At 30.2% G+C, this 21,780-nt stretch overlaps 2 protein-coding genes across 2 annotated transcripts; one reads left to right on the top strand and one right to left on the bottom strand.

The window, feature by feature from the left end:
- Window positions 1-551: 551 nt before the first annotated feature.
- Window positions 552-9,436, top strand: LOC120073804 (polyadenylate-binding protein-interacting protein 9-like). The gene is made up of 10 exons (XM_039026657.1): window positions 552-1,238; window positions 3,382-3,498; window positions 3,585-3,632; window positions 5,386-5,458; window positions 5,558-5,670; window positions 5,776-5,835; window positions 7,639-7,686; window positions 7,772-7,840; window positions 8,908-8,969; window positions 9,054-9,436. Exons 1-10 carry the CDS (start codon window positions 975-977, stop codon window positions 9,118-9,120), a joined length of 921 nt encoding a protein of 306 aa, XP_038882585.1. The 5' UTR covers window positions 552-974; the 3' UTR covers window positions 9,121-9,436.
- A 1,255-nt stretch (window positions 9,437-10,691) lies between these two features.
- On the bottom strand, window positions 10,692-11,823 carry LOC120070290 (exopolygalacturonase-like). The gene is made up of 3 exons (XM_039022209.1): window positions 11,617-11,823; window positions 11,018-11,533; window positions 10,692-10,919 (listed from the first exon to the last, which is right to left on the bottom strand). Exons 1-3 carry the CDS (start codon window positions 11,806-11,808, stop codon window positions 10,692-10,694), a joined length of 936 nt encoding a protein of 311 aa, XP_038878137.1. The 5' UTR covers window positions 11,809-11,823.
- Between the last annotated feature and the right edge of the window lie 9,957 nt (window positions 11,824-21,780).

A 21,780-nucleotide genomic window follows, 5' to 3' on the forward strand; every position in this document is an offset into this window, starting at 1 on the left:
ATTTTATTGAAAGGATATAAATTGAAAATTGAACCATCTTTAAGTTATAAATACCAAAATAATATTTTAATCCAATTGCTTTTCATTTTCTAATTTTTTTAGAAATATTTATCAACATCAACATTTTATCAATGTATATATCGACATTGTCGTAAGACTAAGACCTTGATATTTTGCTTAGCATCAACATTTTAGATTTGGGTGTTATTACAATCCCTAATTTTAAAAAACATAGTTTAACTCACATCGTATTTATATTATCTACATCAAAGTTAGAGATTTGATACACCGACTTGACTTATTGTTATTTAAAAAAAAAACTATCTCCGTTGTGAGGTGATAAGATAACAAGTCAACTCCAAAGATGAAAATTTGTTGTTGTTTTTTATATGATATATTATAAATATATTATATAAATTTTGTTAGTAACGGACGAAAAAGAAATGGGTACGTCATCATTTACGTTTCTTTTATTTGTCGATTTTCTATTCTGAAAAAACGTCCCCACAATCTTCACTCACTTTAAGGCGCACTCTCTCTTTTTCGTCTGTGTGAGGAATAAACCCCATGAGATGAGAGTTTGGTATTAGTAGGCCAAACCCAAACCCAAACCCAAATTCCCAATTCCTCTCTCTCTCTCTCTCTCTCTCTCTCTCTCTCTCCCTTTCTCTCTCTCTGATCAATTCCCTCAAGAACCCTAATTCCACTTTCTCTCTTCCCATTTCTGGCCTCTCTCAAATGGGGTCTCTTCAATTCTTCTCTTAAATGACTCCCTTCTTAATCCCAATTCCAGTTTGTCCGACTGCTGGGAATTTTCACATGGACTCACACACCCTTTTTTCTCCAGTTTAATTTCCTTTGCTAATTCACTCTTTTCTCTTTTGTATATTATACATACCATATATACACTTTTTTAATATAAATATATTATTTTTTTTTCCAATTCTGTTTTTTGTCACCTGGGTTTTGATTCTATGGCCGCGGTTGCTGAGGATTCCAGTGAGGCAGCGGCTGCCAAGAATTTTGATCCCACCATGAATACCAAATCAGAATTTGATGCTCATAAGCTTGCTGAAATGTTCAGCAATTTGAACCCTTTGGCCAAGGAGTTTTTTCCTTCCTCTTACTCTCATCATGATCGCCAAGATTTTCATTTTTATTATCAAAATAATAATCGATCGTTCGCCAAGAACTTTCAGGTCGCCGATCAACTGTTGCACAGTGATAATAATCGCAGGGTATTCCTTTTTTTTTTTTTTTCCCTTTTTCTCACCCACTTTTAATTCTGTAATCTGATCTGCTTTCGCTGTTCTTATTTAGATTTGGGTTGTCGAAATTCAATCCATATTTTAAGTGTTGGAATTTAATTGAATTAGACTTTGTGTATGATCTGGGATTGTCTGTTCGTATTGATTGATTCCGAGTTAATGTGTTTATGTTTAATGTGATGAAATTTACTCTGGGGTGTCTGAACCAGTGGTACTATTGTGGGAATATTTCAAAAGTGAATTCTTGGAAATGATCAGTGTGCTATTAGTATTATTTAATGCCCTTGACACTGCAATTTGTTGACGATGTCTACATTTAATTCATAATTTAATTCCCAAAAATGAATTCGGTTATACTTTTTGTTTGATCTTGAACTGTTTGTTCTGACTCATTGATTTCAAGTTAATGTGTATATGTTTAATACAACGAAATTTACTCTGGGGTGTCTGCATCACTGGTACCTCTGATGGGAATTTTTCCAAAGTGAGTTCCTGGAATTGTTTAGATGCTATTAATATTACTTACTATCCCTGACACTGAAGTTATTTTAACAGTCCTTGTGTATTGGTTATTTCCCATAACAAGTGAATTTTACTGCAATTTTGAGTAATAATATCATATCATTGAATTCTATAATCTTCAAATTACAACTGAGCTCAGTCCAGAACCCCTTGTGAGAATTTTATGGGTTTGGGTCTTTTTATCACATTGGCCGTTTTTGTTATGATTTGTCAAATTCTCCCCTACATTCCCATTTCTAATGCTATTTTGGAGAATGTCGTTCAATTGAAAAAGTTTTTGTATCCACCTTCCGATTATCTTGTAAATCACCTCTGATCTGTTTGGTGAAGTAATAACTGGCATTTTCTGTTTAGGTTGCTGCAAGTCTTTTATTATTGTAGATGATATGATGATTTTTACTTCTTTTCACCTAATTTCTGAAGAATATAATCAAGAGATCCATTTACATATGTTATTTTCTGTTTGTCACTGATCCACTCTGTTCATGTCTTAAAATAAAGAGCATTTCCTTTCTAATTTGCTAAAACAATGAGATTTTTTTTTACACATGAATTAAATGAAATTGGTGCATAATAATTATTGAAGATGTTCCCATTTGTGGCCTTAAGTTCTTATCTCTACATTAGATGCTTACCCCCTGTTTCATATTGCGTCTTGTATTAGGCTCTTAATAGTTAAGACTGATAATCTTCACTTAAGGTTTGTGCTTGGCACCTTGAACAAGGATTAGCCCATCTTGTGCAATGTAAGTTACTGAGATTAGTTTGACAATCTAGTCTCCACTGTCCAATTCTATAATTGTTACCAATATTTGAAGAATGGAGCAGAACCACCAATCTTTCTATCCTGATATTATTTATTGTTAATTTTTTTTTAACCTTATTAATTGTAAGCACCAAAATAGTGTGAGCATGCTTGTCTAAATTGTGGCTTGTTGATAAATTGTGGCTTGGTGTTCTCGCTCAAAGGATTTTTCTTATTATTATATTCAAGACATTTGTTAGAATTGGAATGCTTTAATTTTCTTTGTCTAATTTAGTTTGTATCCTTTAGTTAAAACTTTTTTTTTTCAGTTTCTACATTACTATATTTTGAGTGTTAGATTCTTTTCATCATACCAATGAAAGGTCTCATTCCCTTTTCAAGAAGAAGAAGAAGAAGTAGAACAGTTCATTTTTGTAACTCCTGTAACTTGTTGACTGTGTTGAAACTATAATATGAGTGCCATTAACATGCTTGAGGTTAAATGCAAAAGATATAGCCATACAGAACATATGAACAGACACATGATAGCATGTAGTAAAATAAAATATTCCTTTTGTATCTTGTAGCACTCTCTTTTCCTCCTTTAGATATAGTGTTGCATCTTAATTGTTTTTATCTGCCACACAAAGTTGAGATGCGTTTATAAAATCTTGTCACTGGATAAAATTTCGTATCTTTTGATTTCTAGAATCACAGATATAGCAATTGCATGCAATTGACGGAAAGAAAAAATAAAAAGAATCAATCACCATGATTGCAATTGAATGGTATTAAACTTTTTCTATGCTATATGTTAACACTCCCCTCTTTATCGGTCTCTTTCAGAGAAGGCCTGACTTTAATAACCAGGGGAGAAGAAGACTGAATAATAATAGATCTGTCAGAGCACAACAAGAGGAAAGTATAAGGAGGACCGTTTATGTCTCTGATATTGATAAGGATGTGAGTATCATATCTTTACAAGCTTGGACTCTTATTATAATACATCAAGATTATTTTTGAACGAGAGGCTTGTTTCTAAAATCTAGGTCTCTGAAGAGGAGCTTGCCAAGGTATTCAGGGAGTTTTGTGGTTATGTAAGTATACTCAGTCTCTATTCTAAGAAATTATTTCACCTCACATTTTTTTGGAAAAGATATGTTTTCTGTGTATTTTGACGAGCATGAACTATGGTTCACCTAGAAATTTCCTATACCTTCCCCCTCTCCCTGTCACAAACAATAATAATACACACATGAAAAGGAACAAGGATTTTTTTTAAAATTTATTATTATTTTTATTTTTTAAATGATAGAAGTCAGTTATCATTAATGAAAATGGAAAAACATTACAATAAAAGGAAGAGGGAAGTAAGAAATCGACCAATTTGTTACTTAATATTCAATGCATTGGTGTTGTTATGCCCCATCACCACTGAAGCAAATCAGTTCAGCTAACTTTTTTTTTATATATATATATATATATATATATTGGCTAACTATATTGATCTAGATGGGCCTATCTACGAGATTCTTATTCCCAGTGGATTTATTTTTCAGTTCTTCTCGGTCCTCCCTCTTTCAGTTGAAGATCTTTCGCATTCCTATGCCTATTCTCATTCTTGCAAACCAAACATTACTAAGGTCCAATGGAGATATGGGTACTGTCATTTTGTGGGGGATAAGAGATGTCTAAGTGGATGTTATTGATTGATGTTGTTAAAGGGTGATGTCAAGGTGGGTTGTTACAGGACTAGGTTTTGGCTTTCAACTAACATTTTCGGTAGATATCCTCTTATTGGTAATCTTATTAATGAAAAGACAGGGTTTGGTTTGTTTTATATTGGCCATTGGGTGATATGAGCTATTTTTCTGAAGTAGGTGCATGTCTTCACATGATATCATGATTATTCCTTTCTTTTCTGGAAATAGTGTACATTTAAGGTTTCAGGATGTTGAGAACAAAATTATCTTGAACGCTATTTGGGCACACAATTATCAAACTATTTTGGTAGCATCTCACCACATTAGGGGAGTTCAAGCAGTCTGGTGGATACTTCTAATGGTAGACCCGTTTCATTTTTTGGTGTTCAAAAGAAGATACACATGTGCACTTTCACAGAAATTATGACTTTTACATGTTGGAAGTATAATGAAAAGAGGATTATTAAATGTGAGCTCAATGTCCTACCACGCATGTGAAATTAGAGTCCACTTTCACGGAAAATATCTAGAAATTTTTGTTGTTTATGAAAATACAAGGATTGGTTGTCATTTCAACTGGGGAAATGCTTTATTAATAAGTATTTAAGTTTCAGTCAAATAAAACAAGTGATGCTCCTTGTTTCCACCAGTTCATTTAAATTTTAAGATTTAAGAAGTGAGAATTTAAACTATGCACATTTTTTTTTGTTAGCCATGCACTGAAGGATGTCTAAATAGCGGATGGGGGAAGAAAAGATGCTAGCATGAGCCCATGTCAATTTCACTATGAGTATAATGGATAACAATTACTGCACACAATGATACGGAAACCTAGTTATTCCCTTTCCATAGGCTGTGTGGTTAATGTAAAGATCGCTCTTTTTTCTTAGATAAATACAGCATCCACCTTTGCATTGTTTATCGATGTGTATGGCATGTCCTTGTGTGTATAAATAAAGACCATGCTTTTATGGCTAGAGATACAAAGTTGTACCAAACCATGTTTCATTTAGATGAAAATATGGTTTTATTGTGCTTGAATGAGGAGGTGATTTGGTTTAGATTGTTGAACATTCTTTAGATTGTCTTTCTGCCTGTGAAACTTAATCGAAGTCATTGTTTATGTGTAAATTTTATATTGTTGAAGGTTAATGATTGCCGAATATGCGGCGACCCCCATTCAGTTCTTCGTTTTGCTTTTGTGGAGTTCGCTAATGAGCGTAAGTTAATCTTTGCTCCTTGAAGTTCTTTCCCAGCATTTTTCTGAAAAGAAGTATATAAGTTGATCTTACATGCCACCTGGAATGTTTTGGCAACAGATAGTGCTAGAGCAGCCATAGGCCTCAGTGGGACGGTGGTTGGGTCTTATCCAGTTAAGGTATTACCTTCAAAGACTGCCATTCTTCCTGTGAATCCTACCTTTCTCCCCAAGGTATGGTGTTTCCTTATCTCTGTCTATATGGATACATTTATATACTCCCCACAAAGGTTCTTTTGTAACCTGATTTGATCTTTTGTTCTTTTACGTTTATCACAGTCAAATGATGAATGGGATATGTGTACAAGGACTATCTACTGCACAAATATTGATAAGAAGGTATTATTGCTTTCTTCAGTAGGATCATATGAACATGATTAGTGTGAATCTTGATGTGTTTGAAATGGAAGAGAACAATGTGACATTGAAGAAAAGGAAATAATACTTTTTTCACTTCATTTTTATCCTTTGTATTTCCCACTATAGAAACTTAATAGCTCTCCCATTGGGCTCCTTAGCTTCCAAAAGCCAACCTCAACTGTGTTTTTCCACAATAGCTTAGTTTTCCCTTTAAAAACATGTGCGACAAAGAATTTCCTGAATAAATTCTAACTAGTCCATGGCTCAGCCTAATAAAAACCGAACTTCTGAAATCTCTCATATTTTGACGCACTACGATGATCGAAAAGGTGGCTTTGGCGTTTCTCAGCTTTCTTATTCTTACACAAAATGTATCAAATAGGATGAAGGAGAGAATTTAGAAATTCTTCTGCAGCACGTCAAGGGAGTTAAGTTTGTTCACCAAAGTAGAAAAAATGTAGTCTAGAAAAATGTTTCCACTTTTCTCCTTCTCCTTTAAATATCAGTCCCCTTTCCTTCCTTTTTTTTTTCCCCTTTTATTTACTGTTTGTGAAGAAAACACATTTTATTTTAATAGATAGATATGTTAACTTCACCTAAACCATCCTTCAACTTTAAAGTCATAATCTTTTGGCTGTTTAACCACATATCTTAAACATCACCCCTTGTCCTTCTGCTGGTATTTTATCCATCTTTGTTAATTGTGTCTAGTTTTTAGAACTAGACACTGTAAATGTTTGGTTTCATTCTGTTTATAACATGTCAGGCACATGCTTCATCTGCTTGTACTTTTTAAAAATAGTCTATTACTTTTAGAAATTCAGCACAATTAGTGAAAAAGAAAGGACCCAGAGCTTACATGGATCCCCATAAGTTGAGATCTTTGTTCTTTAATCAATTCTTCCTGCCATGGATTGTTGCAACTGATGCGTACAAGCCTTGTGCATATGATAATTAATTCAGTGAAACATTGTTTGTTATATACATTTAAAAAGATCAAGTCTGTTGCTTTTTATTCATATCTCTGCTTTGGTACTGGAGATTTGCTTCCCTGGATTTCTCTAATTTAAAAAATTCTACTACTGATTGTTTCCTGGAAAAAGTCAAGAATGCAAATTAATTTTTTCAGAGGAAAGATGCGACATGGTCTCTTAGCGTTGTTTTACTTTTATGTCGTTATTTTCTTCCCTATTTACTCTTTTGTCAAAAAATATTATTATCTTTGATTAGAAGTAAACGTGGTTGTGGAGAAAATTGACAAAAACAAAGTCTTACATTATGCAATTACATAAAACATACTTAATCTGATGGGACAATGGCACAATGTTTCCAATTTTTATACCATGTACTATGCTTCTTGGCATCCATACTCCTCATTTGATCTCCTTCAATTTCAATCTGAGGTCTACAGTTTCCTATTTTGCACACACGGTCCATTTGACTCCCTATTAGCGATCTCTGTATTCCATCATTGCATTTCAGATGAATATTGTGCATTAGAAACATGAGGAAGAAATCTGTAAAAATGTTGGGCTGATGCAGTTCTCTATTATGAATAATGGGATATTGTCCAATGAATTTGATGACCAGCTCGGACTTGTGCCCTTGTTGTTTACGTTCCAACTGCACCATTTAGCGAATAGGCTGCCTTGAGTAATATGTATATGCTGTGTAGTGGAGAAAATTAGTTTTCAAAAGAGAGAGATGCTTTCCTTTCGAATTGTATGGATATCTGGGTTTTAAAATATTTTAAATTAAATTTGTTTTATTTTTTGTTTATAGGTATCTCAGGCTGAAGTTAAGAGTTTCTTTGAAACTTCTTGTGGTGAGGTAAGATATAACTTATAAGCTGATGTCATATTTTTTCTGTTTTTAACTCAGTATTTTGACAATAAAATCTTTCCTATGAATTTAGGTAACTCGTTTGAGGTTGTTGGGTGATCAGTTGCATTCGACTCGTATAGCTTTTGTTGAATTTGCTCTGGTAAGCTTTTTCTCATTGCACGAAGTTAATCATATGTTTAAGATATAATGATTAGTTGCAACAGATTTTATCTAGCTCTTTCTAATTCATGCTGTCGTATCTCACATAGCCAATTTTGCCTTCCTACGGAACAGGTTTCTATACATTTTTCCTTTCACATAGCCGAGGTTTTATATATTCATTTTTATCTTGAAATATTTAGTCAAAGCTGAAATTTTTCGGTGCACCTCCAGATAATTCTGTCTTTTTCAATATGTATCTGTTTAAATTGGTATATCTATCTTAACAAAATTATGATTCTCTTGGGTTTTCCCTGTTCATTCAATATCCCTGTAATTTTAACATCAAATAAGACTCAATCGTGAAGAAAAGAAACATCAGTAAAAGATTTTGTGCTACAACCAATCTAAGTACTATTCTAAAACTCGATTAAGAACAGCTCTATTCAGCAAAGTGATTTTGTCCTATCATTTCATTGTAATGTCCTCTGAATTGCTTCCTCTATGTGAAGCCACATATCTTTTGTGTTTCTGCTTTTCCTTTATTCAAAATGAAATAAAAGTTGATTTTTTGTTCGTCTTTATGCTAGTTTGTAATGATAAAGAAGACCAGTATAAATCTCTGAACATTGTGATGTTTTTTGATGATACATTCTTAATTCGTTTGCATTTCTTAGACCAGTGAACTCTCACATTTTTAAGTTACTAAAATCATATTCTCATTCAAGTTAATGTTCTTAAGCATAAGTGGAGTCAGCCCTACACAATTTGTAGACTGGGCCTTCTGATGTGTGTATATGCCGATATCACAAAGAATCAGATATGAAAGCTTATTAGAAGATAACATAAATTGGTTCTTTGTTGAGATCAGTCTGTTTGTTTGATGTTTGTATGCACACATACTATCTGACGTGAATGACAAACCATCATTTCACTATTTACATTACATTGCATTGACGAGTTATAAGCGTTTGTCTTTGTCCCTGATGACTTGCCTAGCTTTGTAAGATACTTGGGTGCATTTATTTCCATTTTTGTAAAAATAGTTCTGTTTGTTTCTGTGAGCAGGCAGAGACTGCTCTTCAAGCACTCAATTGTAGTGGAATGATCTTGGGTGCTCAGCCAATCAGGTATGGTGTCAAGTTCTCACTGTTCTCAAATATTGATTCATGCATTGGTTTATTTACATTGTTTCATTTTATGAAAATTTGTAGGGTAAGTCCATCTAAGACACCTGTTAGGCCCCGAGTTACTCGCCCAGGAAGCATGAAGCCATCTTGAAAAGCAAACTCTCTCCAATATGGGTGGATGAAATTTCAGACAATGTATGAATTGTCCCATGTGTTGGTGAAACTTTCATTACAGTAGTTGGTTGGACAATGAAATTCAGACAAACTTGTGAATTGTTGAAGCGTTGGTGAAACTTTTTTGTCACAAAAGTTGGCTATAGCTTATGTGGCTGAACTTGTTCATAACTCTTCTTCAATTGAAGTTCATTTGACTGAGTTTCAATCTTTGACATTTATTTCCCTTCCCCTCACTGAGAGCTAAGGCCTTAGGTTTTTCTTCAATCACTAGTTAATGTTTTGTTAATCTACAGAGTTGTTGGAGTTTTTACCATATTATGCTTACTTTCATCCCATTATTTTACCGTTATGCTGCTTGCTCCTTTTTTCTTCAAAAGGGGTCTATTTTGGAAATAGAATTTAAAGAGTTAAAAAAATGAAAGAAATCATGCCGTTTCTGCAAGGGGAGACTCAATAATTCTGACACTAGTTAGGTCTGGAGTTAATTGGTGTTTGATGTGCTTTTTGAGGTTTATCAGGTTTAAACTGTACATTTTATTTCTGCTATTCATGGTTTTTTTTTTTTTTTTTTTTAAAAAAATTATTATTATTATTATTAAATATAGAATCTGTGCTTAAGATTTTCAAGTTTTTTCATCTCTTCTCTTCTCTTTTTCTTAAGTTTTAATTGCAGGGTGAGTTTCGAAGCAATAACACATTTAGAAGGGTATTTGTAAAATTGGAATTGTAGCTTTAAGCAAAATGAGCATAGCTATTCGTTTCTTTTTGAAGTCTTAAATTTTTATACTCTACTTTTTGTAATATATATATATTAGATTTGGTTTTGATTGTCTATGAAATCCAAGGTGGGTCTTTTATATACTAAAAGGATTTGACTTCTCTTTCAAAATAATATTATATAGTAAATAAGAATGTGGAGTCAATTTTTTTTTTTTTTTTAATAAAGGGAATTATAAATGTTCAACGCCAATTGAGTTATTCTTAAATTATGTTTTGATCTTGAAAAATAAAATTTCCATGAAATATCACACACATTGACTTAAGATTATATCGTTAAATATAATATAAGAGTTGATGAAAATAATCAAGACAATAATGCCTTAAATAGTTCAAAAGCAAAATGAGGAAATTCAAAGGTAATGATTAAGATACAAATTGAAAATTTGGACAAAAGTAAAGAAACAGATTTATAAATATGTCAATCTGAACGTATAGTTGGGAGATGTTTACTATTAAAATAAAAGTTTAAATATTCTTCATTATTGCAAAGAAAATCTAGTCATTCTTATAGATTAAGTTAAAAACATACATTATCTTTTAACCAATGGAAATCTTTTTTGAAAATCATTACAAAGACCTAGCACTATTTTATATAAATAGTTTCCCTTATTATTCTATTTTTGAAAATTCCCTTAATTAGTTGTCATATTTTGCATCCTCTACCACATATTCAAAATTTCTAGTTGTTTCTCTAACAAATTAACATGGGAACAAGGTGAAGAAAAAGATAATAAAAAGAAAGTAAAATGAATTATGTGAAGGGTTTTACAAGCAAGGATAAGGGTTTTGATTGCCATAAGAGAAGCCATGAGCATGAAAGCAAGAAGAAAAAAGTTGTCCTACATTTGGATAGCTTGTGAGATTAATATTGTCAAGCACTATGTTCTTGCATGGCCTGCTTTTGCTGCATCTCAATGTCACTGCACTTGCTGATTTGCTACTACCCCATATGTCTTTGAATGTCACATTGCTTATTTGCACCCTTGAAGATTCCTATATTCCAACAAATAAAAAACAATTATCGATCATCGTATAAAACTGTCACTCACATCGTAACAAAAAAAACATCAATGTAGATAAATGATTACTACATGTTGATTGCATGGAGGAACAGGGCAATATTGTTGATCTATGATGATTGGGTTTTCAACTCCATCCATGAATATATCTTCATAGTAAATGTTGTAAGCATTTCCAATTGAAGGTGTAGCCCATGTTTTAATTCTCACACCATCAGTTGTGTTCTTAAAACTACAATTCTTCACTGTGATCCCCATAACATCCTCTTCTTTCTCATATTTCCCTAAGCTTCCAATGCTAATCCCATGTCCCGGGCCGCAAATGACGTTTGATATGTTGATATTCTTGCTTCCGGACAACATCGAAATGCAGTCGTCACCCGTGCCTATGATTGAGTTTGTGATATCGATGAGATCGGAGTTTCCAATTTTTATTCCATCCGTGTTGGGGCTATCACCAGGAGTGGAGATACGAATGTTGGTGATGCTCATCTTGCTACATCCAAAGATCATGAAATGGTTGTTCTTGCTATTGATTGATCTCAAGTTGTGAACTTTTGAATTTGTAATAAAATCAAATTTCATTGTCTGAGTAAAAGATAGATATTAGTTCATGAATACTATTTAAGCTTTTATACATGGAATTTTAAAAAAATAAATAAATAAAATACCGTGGGAAGAGATTGGCAATTAGGGTTTTTTTTGCACTCATTTCTTGGCCAAGCCGTAGCTCCTTGACCATCCAATGAACCACCTCCACTAACAGTCAACCGATCGACATATCGAAAATTAATCCAACTGTCAGCATAAAGAGACGACATGTCGGTTGGAGCCTTTAGAATGCCCTTTATCACAAAGGCCATTTGCCCTTCACATGGTCCCAAAAAAAGCACTGCTCTCAATTTGAATGTTCCTTTTGGGACATATACCCTTCCCCTCCCCTTCCATTCACATGCATCATTCCATGCCTCTAAAAATGCCTTTAAAAAAAAAACGAAACAATTATCAAACGAAAATATTCTAATTAAAGATTTATAATCAACGAAATGACGAGTCTACTTTAGAATTATCTGTTTTGCCATCTGGGATAGCTCCATAGTTGACAACATTGAAGAATTTGGGTTTGCCAACATGATTATGAGCTTCTAATTCTTTGATGGAAAACAAGAAGAAACCAAACATAAAAACCTTAAAAACACAACATTTCTTCAAATCCATTTTCTTCTGCTTCTTCTTCTCTTGTTCAGAAATGGGATTTCATGATGGCTTTGACTTTTTAAATACAATATGATAGTGATTGTATTAATAATGTTGTTAAAAAATGAAATCAACTTTCATATTTTGTTACCAAGTTTGTACACAATTGTTTTTGGCAAGTTTTTTTCCCCTTCCTCTTACTGTTTTTGGTAATTGGTTTTTTGTTCTGTATTTTTCAATAAAAAAAGTTCCAAAGAAAAAAAATTAATAATAACAGAACGCATAATAAGAAAGAAAAATGAAGGATTTTATCCTTTTTTTTCTTGCCTTCATTATCCAAAGTTGGAAAATGATTTTGTAAATTTGGAAGAAGTTTGGAGAGGGGCTTCAGTTTCTGTGTTTGATTGATTTGGTTCGGAAATTTCGGCAGTGATGATCCTGTGAGGCAGGGTTTATGGTAATCAAGATCATGAACCTTTGGATTGAAGAGGGACCGCTAGGGATTAGAGAATCTGACGGTGTGGATGGACAGTGTAGATGGGAATTGTGTGAGTTTTGTCGTAGTAGATCATTGGGATGGTATAAATCCCGGCCGAAATTATTTCCTATAATTAAGAAAGATTTTATACCATTTACATTGGTTTTTTTTTTTTGGACAAATTGCACGATATACTCTAATGGAAATGGTTACTTGTAACGTTACATCAAAAATATATGTATATATATGATTAGAAAAGTTAAACTATAAGGTTTTATTTTTCTTTTAACAAGCTACTAGAAATAAGGGGTAAGTATGTGCATCGAAATCTCTTTAACACCTTTATCATTCCTCCAAAGTCGTAATAGAATAATATTTTTTTTAAAAAAAGAATAGAGAATATATACAGGGAGAGCTTACAAAATATGGTAGATTTTGTACATCAAAGAGCTATCAACAAGATGATATCATGTCAATTAGATCCTTGAAGTTTGAAGAGTTTTGAAGTTTAAAGAGTTTTAAGAAAAAAATATTTTTTTTCTCTACATTTGAGTGTAATTTCTATTTAGTATTTAAGTTAAAATATTACATTTTTATTATTATGCTTGGGTTTCAAAATGTGGCATTTTTTTACCATTAAATTGAGTTTCAATTTGATTTCTAGGTTTCTTTCGGCTAATGCTCACTTTTATTCATTTATATTAGTTTTGTATCTACTAATTTGAAGGACAACAAATGAGTGTTACCGTCCTTAATTATCCCTTGAAATGCGTGCTAATAAAAATTCAAAACATAAATCTTAGAGATCAAATGAAAATTAAACTCAAAACTTATGGATAAAAATGTTTAAATATTTTGAAGCATATGGACTAAATGAAAACTAATTTCAAAACTTAGAAGTAAAAATGTAACATTTGATGTATTCTCCAATAAGTTTCCTTGTTATTCAAGAAGTTTCTTGGAAGACAATTGGGGTCATTTGATCTTACACTTTGTTCAAGATTAATTTGTAGCCATTAGATCTTACACATTGTCCAAGGCCAATTTGTGACCCTTAGATCTTCCACATTGATCAAGATGAATTTGAAGCCATTAGATGTTCTTGATGGTCAAGTTTCTTTGGGCTATAAATATATCGTGGAGACCCATGATTGTCTAACCATCCCAAAATCTTAATTCAAGTGAGCAAAGTGTGAGACAAAATGGAGAGAGTTTCTTGACTTTGTTTTTCTTCTATGAGAAAGAAAGTTTGTAACTCCTATTTTATGTAGTCGAATTCTTTTATCCTTGCCCCTAGTCTTTACCCTAATTTATTTAGGAGTTTTCAACATAAAATCATCGTTTGTTTATTCTCTCTCTTCTTCTTCTTCTTCATCAACATAATTATTATTCCCAATCTATTTTAGGTGTAGTTTTACTCTATTGGGTCACAATGCTTTTACAATATCTGAAACATAAAAGACCAAAAATGAAAACAATACCAATCAAAACTTAAAGATTAAAAAGGAATTATTTTTCCAAAAATTTATAATAGGTCTTTAAATTTTTCCAATTTTATATCTAAATTAAGTTCTTCAAATAATGTGTCGTTAAAGTTTTGATTTTGTATCTAAATATAGGTTTAAGACTAATTCTAAGTGTTATACAATTAACAAATCTAGTAGACATAGAATTAAATTTTGTATCGTATAGATTTTTCTTTCCATAAGTGTGGAAGGAGAGAAAAAGAAATCGTAAACACTATAAATTTGTTTTAAATTAAGAAAATTAACTTCTAAAAATTATGATATAATTTGTCCATCGTAAATTTTAAGAACTGAAATTCCATGTATGTAAAATTGTCTTTCTATCAAAATTTTCAACTTTGCAAGGTTTGAATATGCTATTGCGTTTCTTTCTACGAGACCTCATACAAATTAGAATATTATCGAACTGTCACAAGAAAAAAGAAATTAGATAGAGATGAAAGGTTTTATGGAAGAGTTAAAGGTACAATGAAACTCTTCTTCTATACATCGAAGATTGAGGTGAAAGACCAAGCAAAGAGATTGTCTTTTGCAAGCAAATGCTACATTTTTGTTTGTGAGGTGATGAACAATATCTCAGGCCATTTTCACACATTTTCAAGTGGACGGAACTAGAAGAGACATGTCTTTGAATAGTCAATCTAATTTAAAATCACATCAAGTAAGTCATGATAAGAACATTATATTTCTCTTATATTATTGAATTTATTTGGGAGTTATCGTATCAAACAAGTGAGATATGACTGCAACGTATACGACATATTAGAATAATTCAAATTTTTTTTTACGTTGGGTAATTATGTCCTAATATACCCATAATTCATGAATTATATATGTTTAGGTTGATAAGTTGTATATTCTAATTATAATAACACTAATAATATATTAAACATTGAATAATTATAAATTTATATTATATATATGTTGGTGAAGTCAATAAGAACTAGTTCTCTCACAAGACTTGGTTTTTTTTTTCTTTTTAAAAAAGATTTAGATAATTTAAACCGTTCGCAGTCATTCACAATAATGTTTTGAAAATTTAAATTACTATATTCATATGGCCACATTAAGAAAAAATAATAATAATAACAATAATAAAATAGAAGTTTACATGACATGATAAATCAATATAAACATGCCAAATCAACATTTCTAGTAATATATATGTCAAACTACAAGTTTAGTTCTTAAAATTTTCAAAATTGTGATTAATATGTCTCGAGTTTAAAAAGTGTACATAATCTTCGTACTTTTTTGGCCTATGAAATCTTTAAATTTTATAAAATATATAATAGATTTTCAAACTTTCATTTTTGTGTGTTAATTAGACAATTTAAAGATATTTGTACACATTCAAAATTGGTTAAAATATCAATTTGATTCCTATACTTTGAGTTTGTTCAATTTTGGTCCATAATGTATTATCAAATGTTCTATTTTAATATATGTACTTTCAATAAATCTTAAAATTAGTACATACCACTTGTTTATTGTTTATTTTTTTAAAAAAAAATTGTTATATATTCTCATTTTTACTCTCAATTTTGAAAACATATTCACATTTTATATATAGTTATTTTCAAATATAGGAAAATGAGTTAATTTATATACAAATATAGCAAAATATCAGTGCCTATTATTAATAGACATTGATATTTTACTATATTTATAAATAAAATGGCTCATTTTCCTATATTTAAAAGCAACCCTATATTGTATTTTAATTATAATTTGGTTATGTTTATTAAAAAATAATAATATACTAATAATTCTAAAACGTTGTTCTTCATTATCATTTAAGAGTGAGTGTTTGGTGTACTGACATAATGAGTTGAGTTTAAATAAAAACTCAACTCAATGTTTGACCCATCAACTTCACAAATCGGTATTAAATAACTCAACTTCACCAACTTCAACAATGTTTACTATTGAAGTTTGAACATTAATCGATAAACTTCATCTTTCCATCTTTCTCTCTCTCCCTCCCTCCAATTTTCGTAATAACTCCACCCACGGGCCACCGTCGACAATCAATTGGCGACAATTATCATCGATGACATGCTTCGACAACCACCTCGACAAAACCACTGTCGGCAACATACTTTGACAACCACCTCTAGTGCCACCTCAGACAATCATCTCCAGTGACAACCTTCGACGTTTGACTCCACGTAACTAACACTTCCGACAACTGACTTCGACAATCACCTCTGGAATAAAGGTTATCTAAAACATAACAAAACTTGTTAAACACAATGTTACAACAATTCCAAGAATATCAAAGATAAACACAAAAAAAATACAACAAGAACAGAATATAGAGTTTGGTAACCCAACTCGGTGCAATACCACCTAAGTCTTGAGGGCAGTTTGCCCAAGAAAGATAATATTCACTAATAAGAAGTTAAACAATTATAACGTTGTACTTATCTGTAAATAAATAACAGTTACAGTAACACAAATATAGTCTAACTTAGTGTAGAATCACTTAAGCTCTCTTTAAGTGTGAGGCTCTATTTCAATGAAACTTAGGCTCTCCCTAAGTATGAGAATATTAGTGAATAATCACTTAGGCTCCCTCTAAGCATGAGATTCTCTCTCGATGGTTGTTTATCTTTCCACCTTCACTTGAATAATTTAGGGTCTCCTAAGTACGAGAATCCCTTCTCAATATGTGGTAGAATAAATCTCTAACTATCTCTAGTGACCAACTCTATTATCGATCATCTCCAATGACTAACTCTAACGACCAACTCAATTAATCATATACTTAAAAACATAAAAACAAAAAACTTGGTCGATGAAAATGTTTCTAAATAAAAATTTGATATTATTAGTCCATAATGTTTAATAATCATTTTATATAGCATAGTTTTGGTTTCACCCAAGAGGCCTTATACGATTGGTGATCGTTGTTTCCATTGTATACTCATGACCATACCTCTATCTAACTAACGTGGGGGCTTCTATTGCATTTCCAACACCAACATATATGCATAATAAACCATAACCTATAGGATGCCATAAAAAGCCCTAAACTCCTTGATAACCTACTTTTTTTGTGCATTATACTCATACTTTCCATAATTGTAAAAGGATATTATAATTTTATTGTTTGTATGAAATAGAAGTATTTTATCTACCTCGTGCACAATGGTTACATGTAAAGACTATACACATACACGTGATTTAACAACTCAACCATACACCTTAAATATAGATTAAGATTGAACAATTCTACACCTCAAATACAGACTTCCTAACTCCACGGACATATTAACTCTTTACTTTATAACTCAACTCAATGTCCCAACAACCTAGTACAAAATGAACACAATTTTTAAATGGTACATATTTTTGTTCCTTAAGTTTTTCAATTAATTTTTTTGTGGAATTTAATTAATTCATTTGTATATTTCATCTATATTATAGTCAATTAAATAAGCCTTTAAATATTTTAAGAAGATTCGATATAATATACTATGGTAACAATTAATCGATTTTTTAAATTACAAAGTAATATAATAATCAAATCATCTAGAAACAAAATTACTTTTTGTGGCTATTCAAAATCTCTTTTGATTTTAATATCGTATCACAACAAAAAAAATAATAAAATATTTCATCGTTTTAGTTCGGTCAAAATAAATTTCTTTATAAAAAAATTGTCGTGTAAAAAATATTATTATATCGAATTATACTAGACTGTGGACATTTATTGAAAAAGAATAGGGAAAAAAAACAAAAAAAAAAACAAAAATTTACATGAAAAAACTCTAAATTTAGAGAAAAAAAACCATAACTCATCCTAAATAAATCCTAAAAAATTATTACAATTACACATAATTCACTCCTTCAATCTCAATTACATAGAGTAATTTATCAAAATTGTTGTAGTCACTCAAACTTCTTTATCATTGTAATAAAAGAATATCAAAATGAAATTTTAACCGTATTTAGTATACTCAAACTTAAAGTGTATCTAATTGAAACGACTTAAAATCAAAGTCATAGACTTTTTTCATACTTCGTTAAACCTATCCCTTCCTTTCATCTTCATATTCATAAGGTGGGACGACTATTCTTATAACATTTTACCAAATTTCTACGCATTTTAAAGCAACACATCAAAGTCAAGTGTTAAATGTTAAGTATTAAATTAAAACTAACCTTTTGAATTGCAAATATTAAATTAATATTTCCCAACCTAAAAGTCAAAAGTAACCTAATAAATTTTAATATTTTTCCTTTTCGTTATTGAATCATACGGTTACCATATAAGAAAAAAAAAAAGATAAATCTAATTACTTTTTTGCCTTTTTTTTTTTTTTTTTTTTTTTTTTGTATACATTCATTTTTCCATGTATCTCTACAAATTTAATGTTTAACCCTTTTTAACAGATGGTGTTTGAATTCTATATTTGAATTAAATAAGTTGTAAAACTAAACATTTACTTAATTAGTTCGATCATAACAAATTTTCATGGATTTAAGATTAAATAGGAACCTTTTTTTAATTGATATAAGATGATTATATTGTGCAATGTTCATTTTTGCACGAAAGACTAAATTGAACGTTTAAATTGAGTGGTTTAGTATATTATAGAAGTAGGAGTGTTATTGTAATATTTAAATTTTGATTTTTAAAAATTATAGGAATTGAATATTTTAATTATACCATCATTACACCTAGAATATTGTTGTTATTATTATGAAATTTTATAATGTTTTCTTTACATCGAAACTATTTAAAAAATGATAGGTTTAAACTTAGAAAATTTTGAAAATTCTGTTTGGTTAAAAATAAACTAAAATATTATTTAAAAAAGAATAAATTAGGGGAAAGAAAAAAAAAATTTGCCATGGAGAATCTGATGTCCGTGGATTTTCCTTTGGGGAATTCCCGAAACTAAGCGAAAAAAAATTTAAAAAAGATAGTAAAAAATAACATAATTAAATTTTCACCTTACAAAATTAGCATTCTTTTTTAAAGTTTTTTTCTTGATCCACCTCGAGTGAGATCGACTTCCGAGATTTAGTTAAAAAAATTAGTCTTTTCTAACTTATCAATAAATTCTCGGACAGATTCATATCGAGATTTTATATAATTTTTATATCTTATTTTTCTTTTTACAAAATTTAATCTTTCCCGAAATTTAAAAATCAAAATGTAATTATCCATCTAAAAATCTAATAGACAAATTCATTTGTAAATTTAAATATTTATATAATTGTGTAAACAGAAATTGACCTGAAGTTAGGTAAGAATTAAATATAATATTCAGTAAGGATAACCAAATTTAGAAAAAATTTGAAAACATATAATAATTGGATAGATTATCTAATATTTGAAGAAAAAAAAAACTAGAATCTCAATGTTTAATCTCTTCGAAATGTTTCGAGAAAGACCTAAAAGAGCCAAAACAATCCATAACTTAGAAAAAGTGAATTATTTAACTCTCTTTGTTGATCTCTCCCGACATCCATCGAAAAAAACTAGTTTAACGAATTTTCAAAAAACGTGCTAATTTTGAAATATGAAAAGTTGAGGGTACTATTTCTGATAATTTTTCCAGATCTACATTTTTGCTTGGTAAAATTAAAGCTTAGTGTCTATTTAATTAAATATTAGACAAAATACATTTATTACTAGAGAAATTAAAGCTTAATGTCTATTTCATTTCGTTCCAAAGATTTAAAAAATATTATACTTTTTTTAATCGAAAGTTTGTTTTAAGTATGAAGTTGAACGGTCCAAGTTGAGGTGATGATATATTATTTTATTTGTTTCTTTTACTTTGATGTGATATAAATTCTTTAATGAGATCATTGTAATGTGACTAATAGCTTTTCACGGTTGGCAATTTATATTCAATGGTCATTTATGGTTGTAGAGATTTTTTTTAAACCACATCTAACGTTTATAATGAGGATACCACATTGATTTGTACTTCATGTCACATTCTTTTTCTAAACTCTAAACTATAAACCTTAAATCCTTTTAAATCTTATTAATTCATCACCTAGTAAATTTTTTAAAATGAAAAGAAATATCAAAAGTTTTTTTTAATGAAAAAAACTACTCATTTGAATAATTTTGACACAAAATTAACCGTAAATAATTTTACCAAAACTTACATAAAAAAAATAAAATAATAATAATAATAAATAATTATTAAGAAAAAAGTTGCAATCTCTTTTGTTTGCGGAATGCTATCAATTTCATACAAAACATATATCAGATAATTTATTATTCATAAATTAAAAAAAAAACAATTTCTTTAACAATTGTGCCAGAAAAAAAAAATATCAAAAGTGTTTTTTTCGTTTTAAAAAAAATTGAATTTAGCACCTATTCAAAATTTAAGATAAAGTTGCAAATAGCAAGTTGCGGTAAGATGAAATGAAAGTTTAAAGTAAAAGTTAATACACAGGTAAATTTTGATTTTTATTCATCTTTTCAAAGTATATATATTTTAGTGAATAGTGAGATTCCAAACACAAACTTTTTAGTTGTTATATTTATATGCCTTGATTTTTCAAAATATATGTTATCATAAATTAAAGTGGAGTATTTATAGAAAATCTTCCGCCTCCTAAACTTTCACAACTATTATTTTATCTTAATCTTTCAAATGTTTGGGTTTTTTTCTCTTGTATATGAGAATCAATAATAAGATTTTGATTAAGATATCTTTTTGGTCCATAGGTTTTGTGTATCGTCTTGAATTTTCATGTAATATCCTTTAAATTATCTTAAAATATTTGTTTGTTATTTTAGATAAATTGGGTGTATTCAATATCTTGCAAAGGAGGTGCTACGCAATCGGAAGATAGCTTTGGTAAAAGTTTTATGGCAGAACTATTAGTTTAAAGAAGCAACATGGGAACTAGAGGACGAGATGAGATCACAATATCCCAAGCTCTTTCAGGATTAAAACTTTTGAGAACGAAAGTTTCTTAGGGAGGAAAGAATGTGTAATTTTCTTTAAATTAGCTTGAAATATTTGGGCATTATTTTGGATAAAGTAGGGCTAAAAATTTAATTTGAAGGCAAGATAATTAATTTAAAAGATATTTGTAAAGAATTGAAATTTTAATTCAATTTAAGGAAAATTTTAATTGATTTAATTAGGAGAAATTGTGGTTTTAAATTTTTGTTCCCATTTAATTTCGAAGTTTTGATCCAAAATTGAATTAACGAGTTAAAAGATTAAGAAATTTGGAGATTCAGATTCTTGAATGAGTGTGTGCATGTGTATGCGTGCGTGCGTTCATGACAGAGCCATATGGGGATAGGAAAAATCGCTTCTGCACAATCTAGGTTATTTTAAAGTTATTTGAATGTTTTGAACTAGCTCTTAATGTTGGACAGAAAATCTTATTTCATTGTTTTGATTGATTTCTTAATTTTAGGGTACATCGAAAAAATGTTTTGTTTATTGTTTATTTTATATATATATATATATAAATTGATTTCAGATTGTCATCCTTGTTTTAATAAATTTTTCTTTAGTGGTCAAAATGTTTTAGATGTGTTCTTATGAAGTGTCGACCATTGTTATAGATCTCAAAATGTTGGGTCATTATAACTGGTATTAGAGCCAAAGTTTTAGGTTCTATAAACTGACTTA

This window comes from Benincasa hispida, chromosome 1, assembly GCF_009727055.1.
Source record: "Benincasa hispida cultivar B227 chromosome 1, ASM972705v1, whole genome shotgun sequence".
Classification (NCBI taxonomy): Eukaryota; Viridiplantae; Streptophyta; class Magnoliopsida; order Cucurbitales; family Cucurbitaceae; genus Benincasa; species Benincasa hispida.

Coding starts and splice junctions, on each gene's coding strand:
- LOC120070290 (XM_039022209.1), bottom strand. CDS start 11,808: ATGGCCTTTGTGATAAAGGGCATTCTAAAGGCTCCAACCGACATGTCG. Junction 11,534..11,616: donor ATTGCCAATCTCTTCCCACG/GTATTTTATTTA, acceptor TCTTTTACTCAG/ACAATGAAATTTGATTTTAT. Junction 10,920..11,017: donor TTCCTCCATGCAATCAACAT/GTAGTAATCATT, acceptor GTTGGAATATAG/GAATCTTCAAGGGTGCAAAT.
- LOC120073804 (XM_039026657.1), top strand. CDS start 975: ATGGCCGCGGTTGCTGAGGATTCCAGTGAGGCAGCGGCTGCCAAGAAT. Junction 3,499..3,584: donor TCTCTGATATTGATAAGGAT/GTGAGTATCATA, acceptor TCTAAAATCTAG/GTCTCTGAAGAGGAGCTTGC. Junction 5,671..5,775: donor ATCCTACCTTTCTCCCCAAG/GTATGGTGTTTC, acceptor CGTTTATCACAG/TCAAATGATGAATGGGATAT.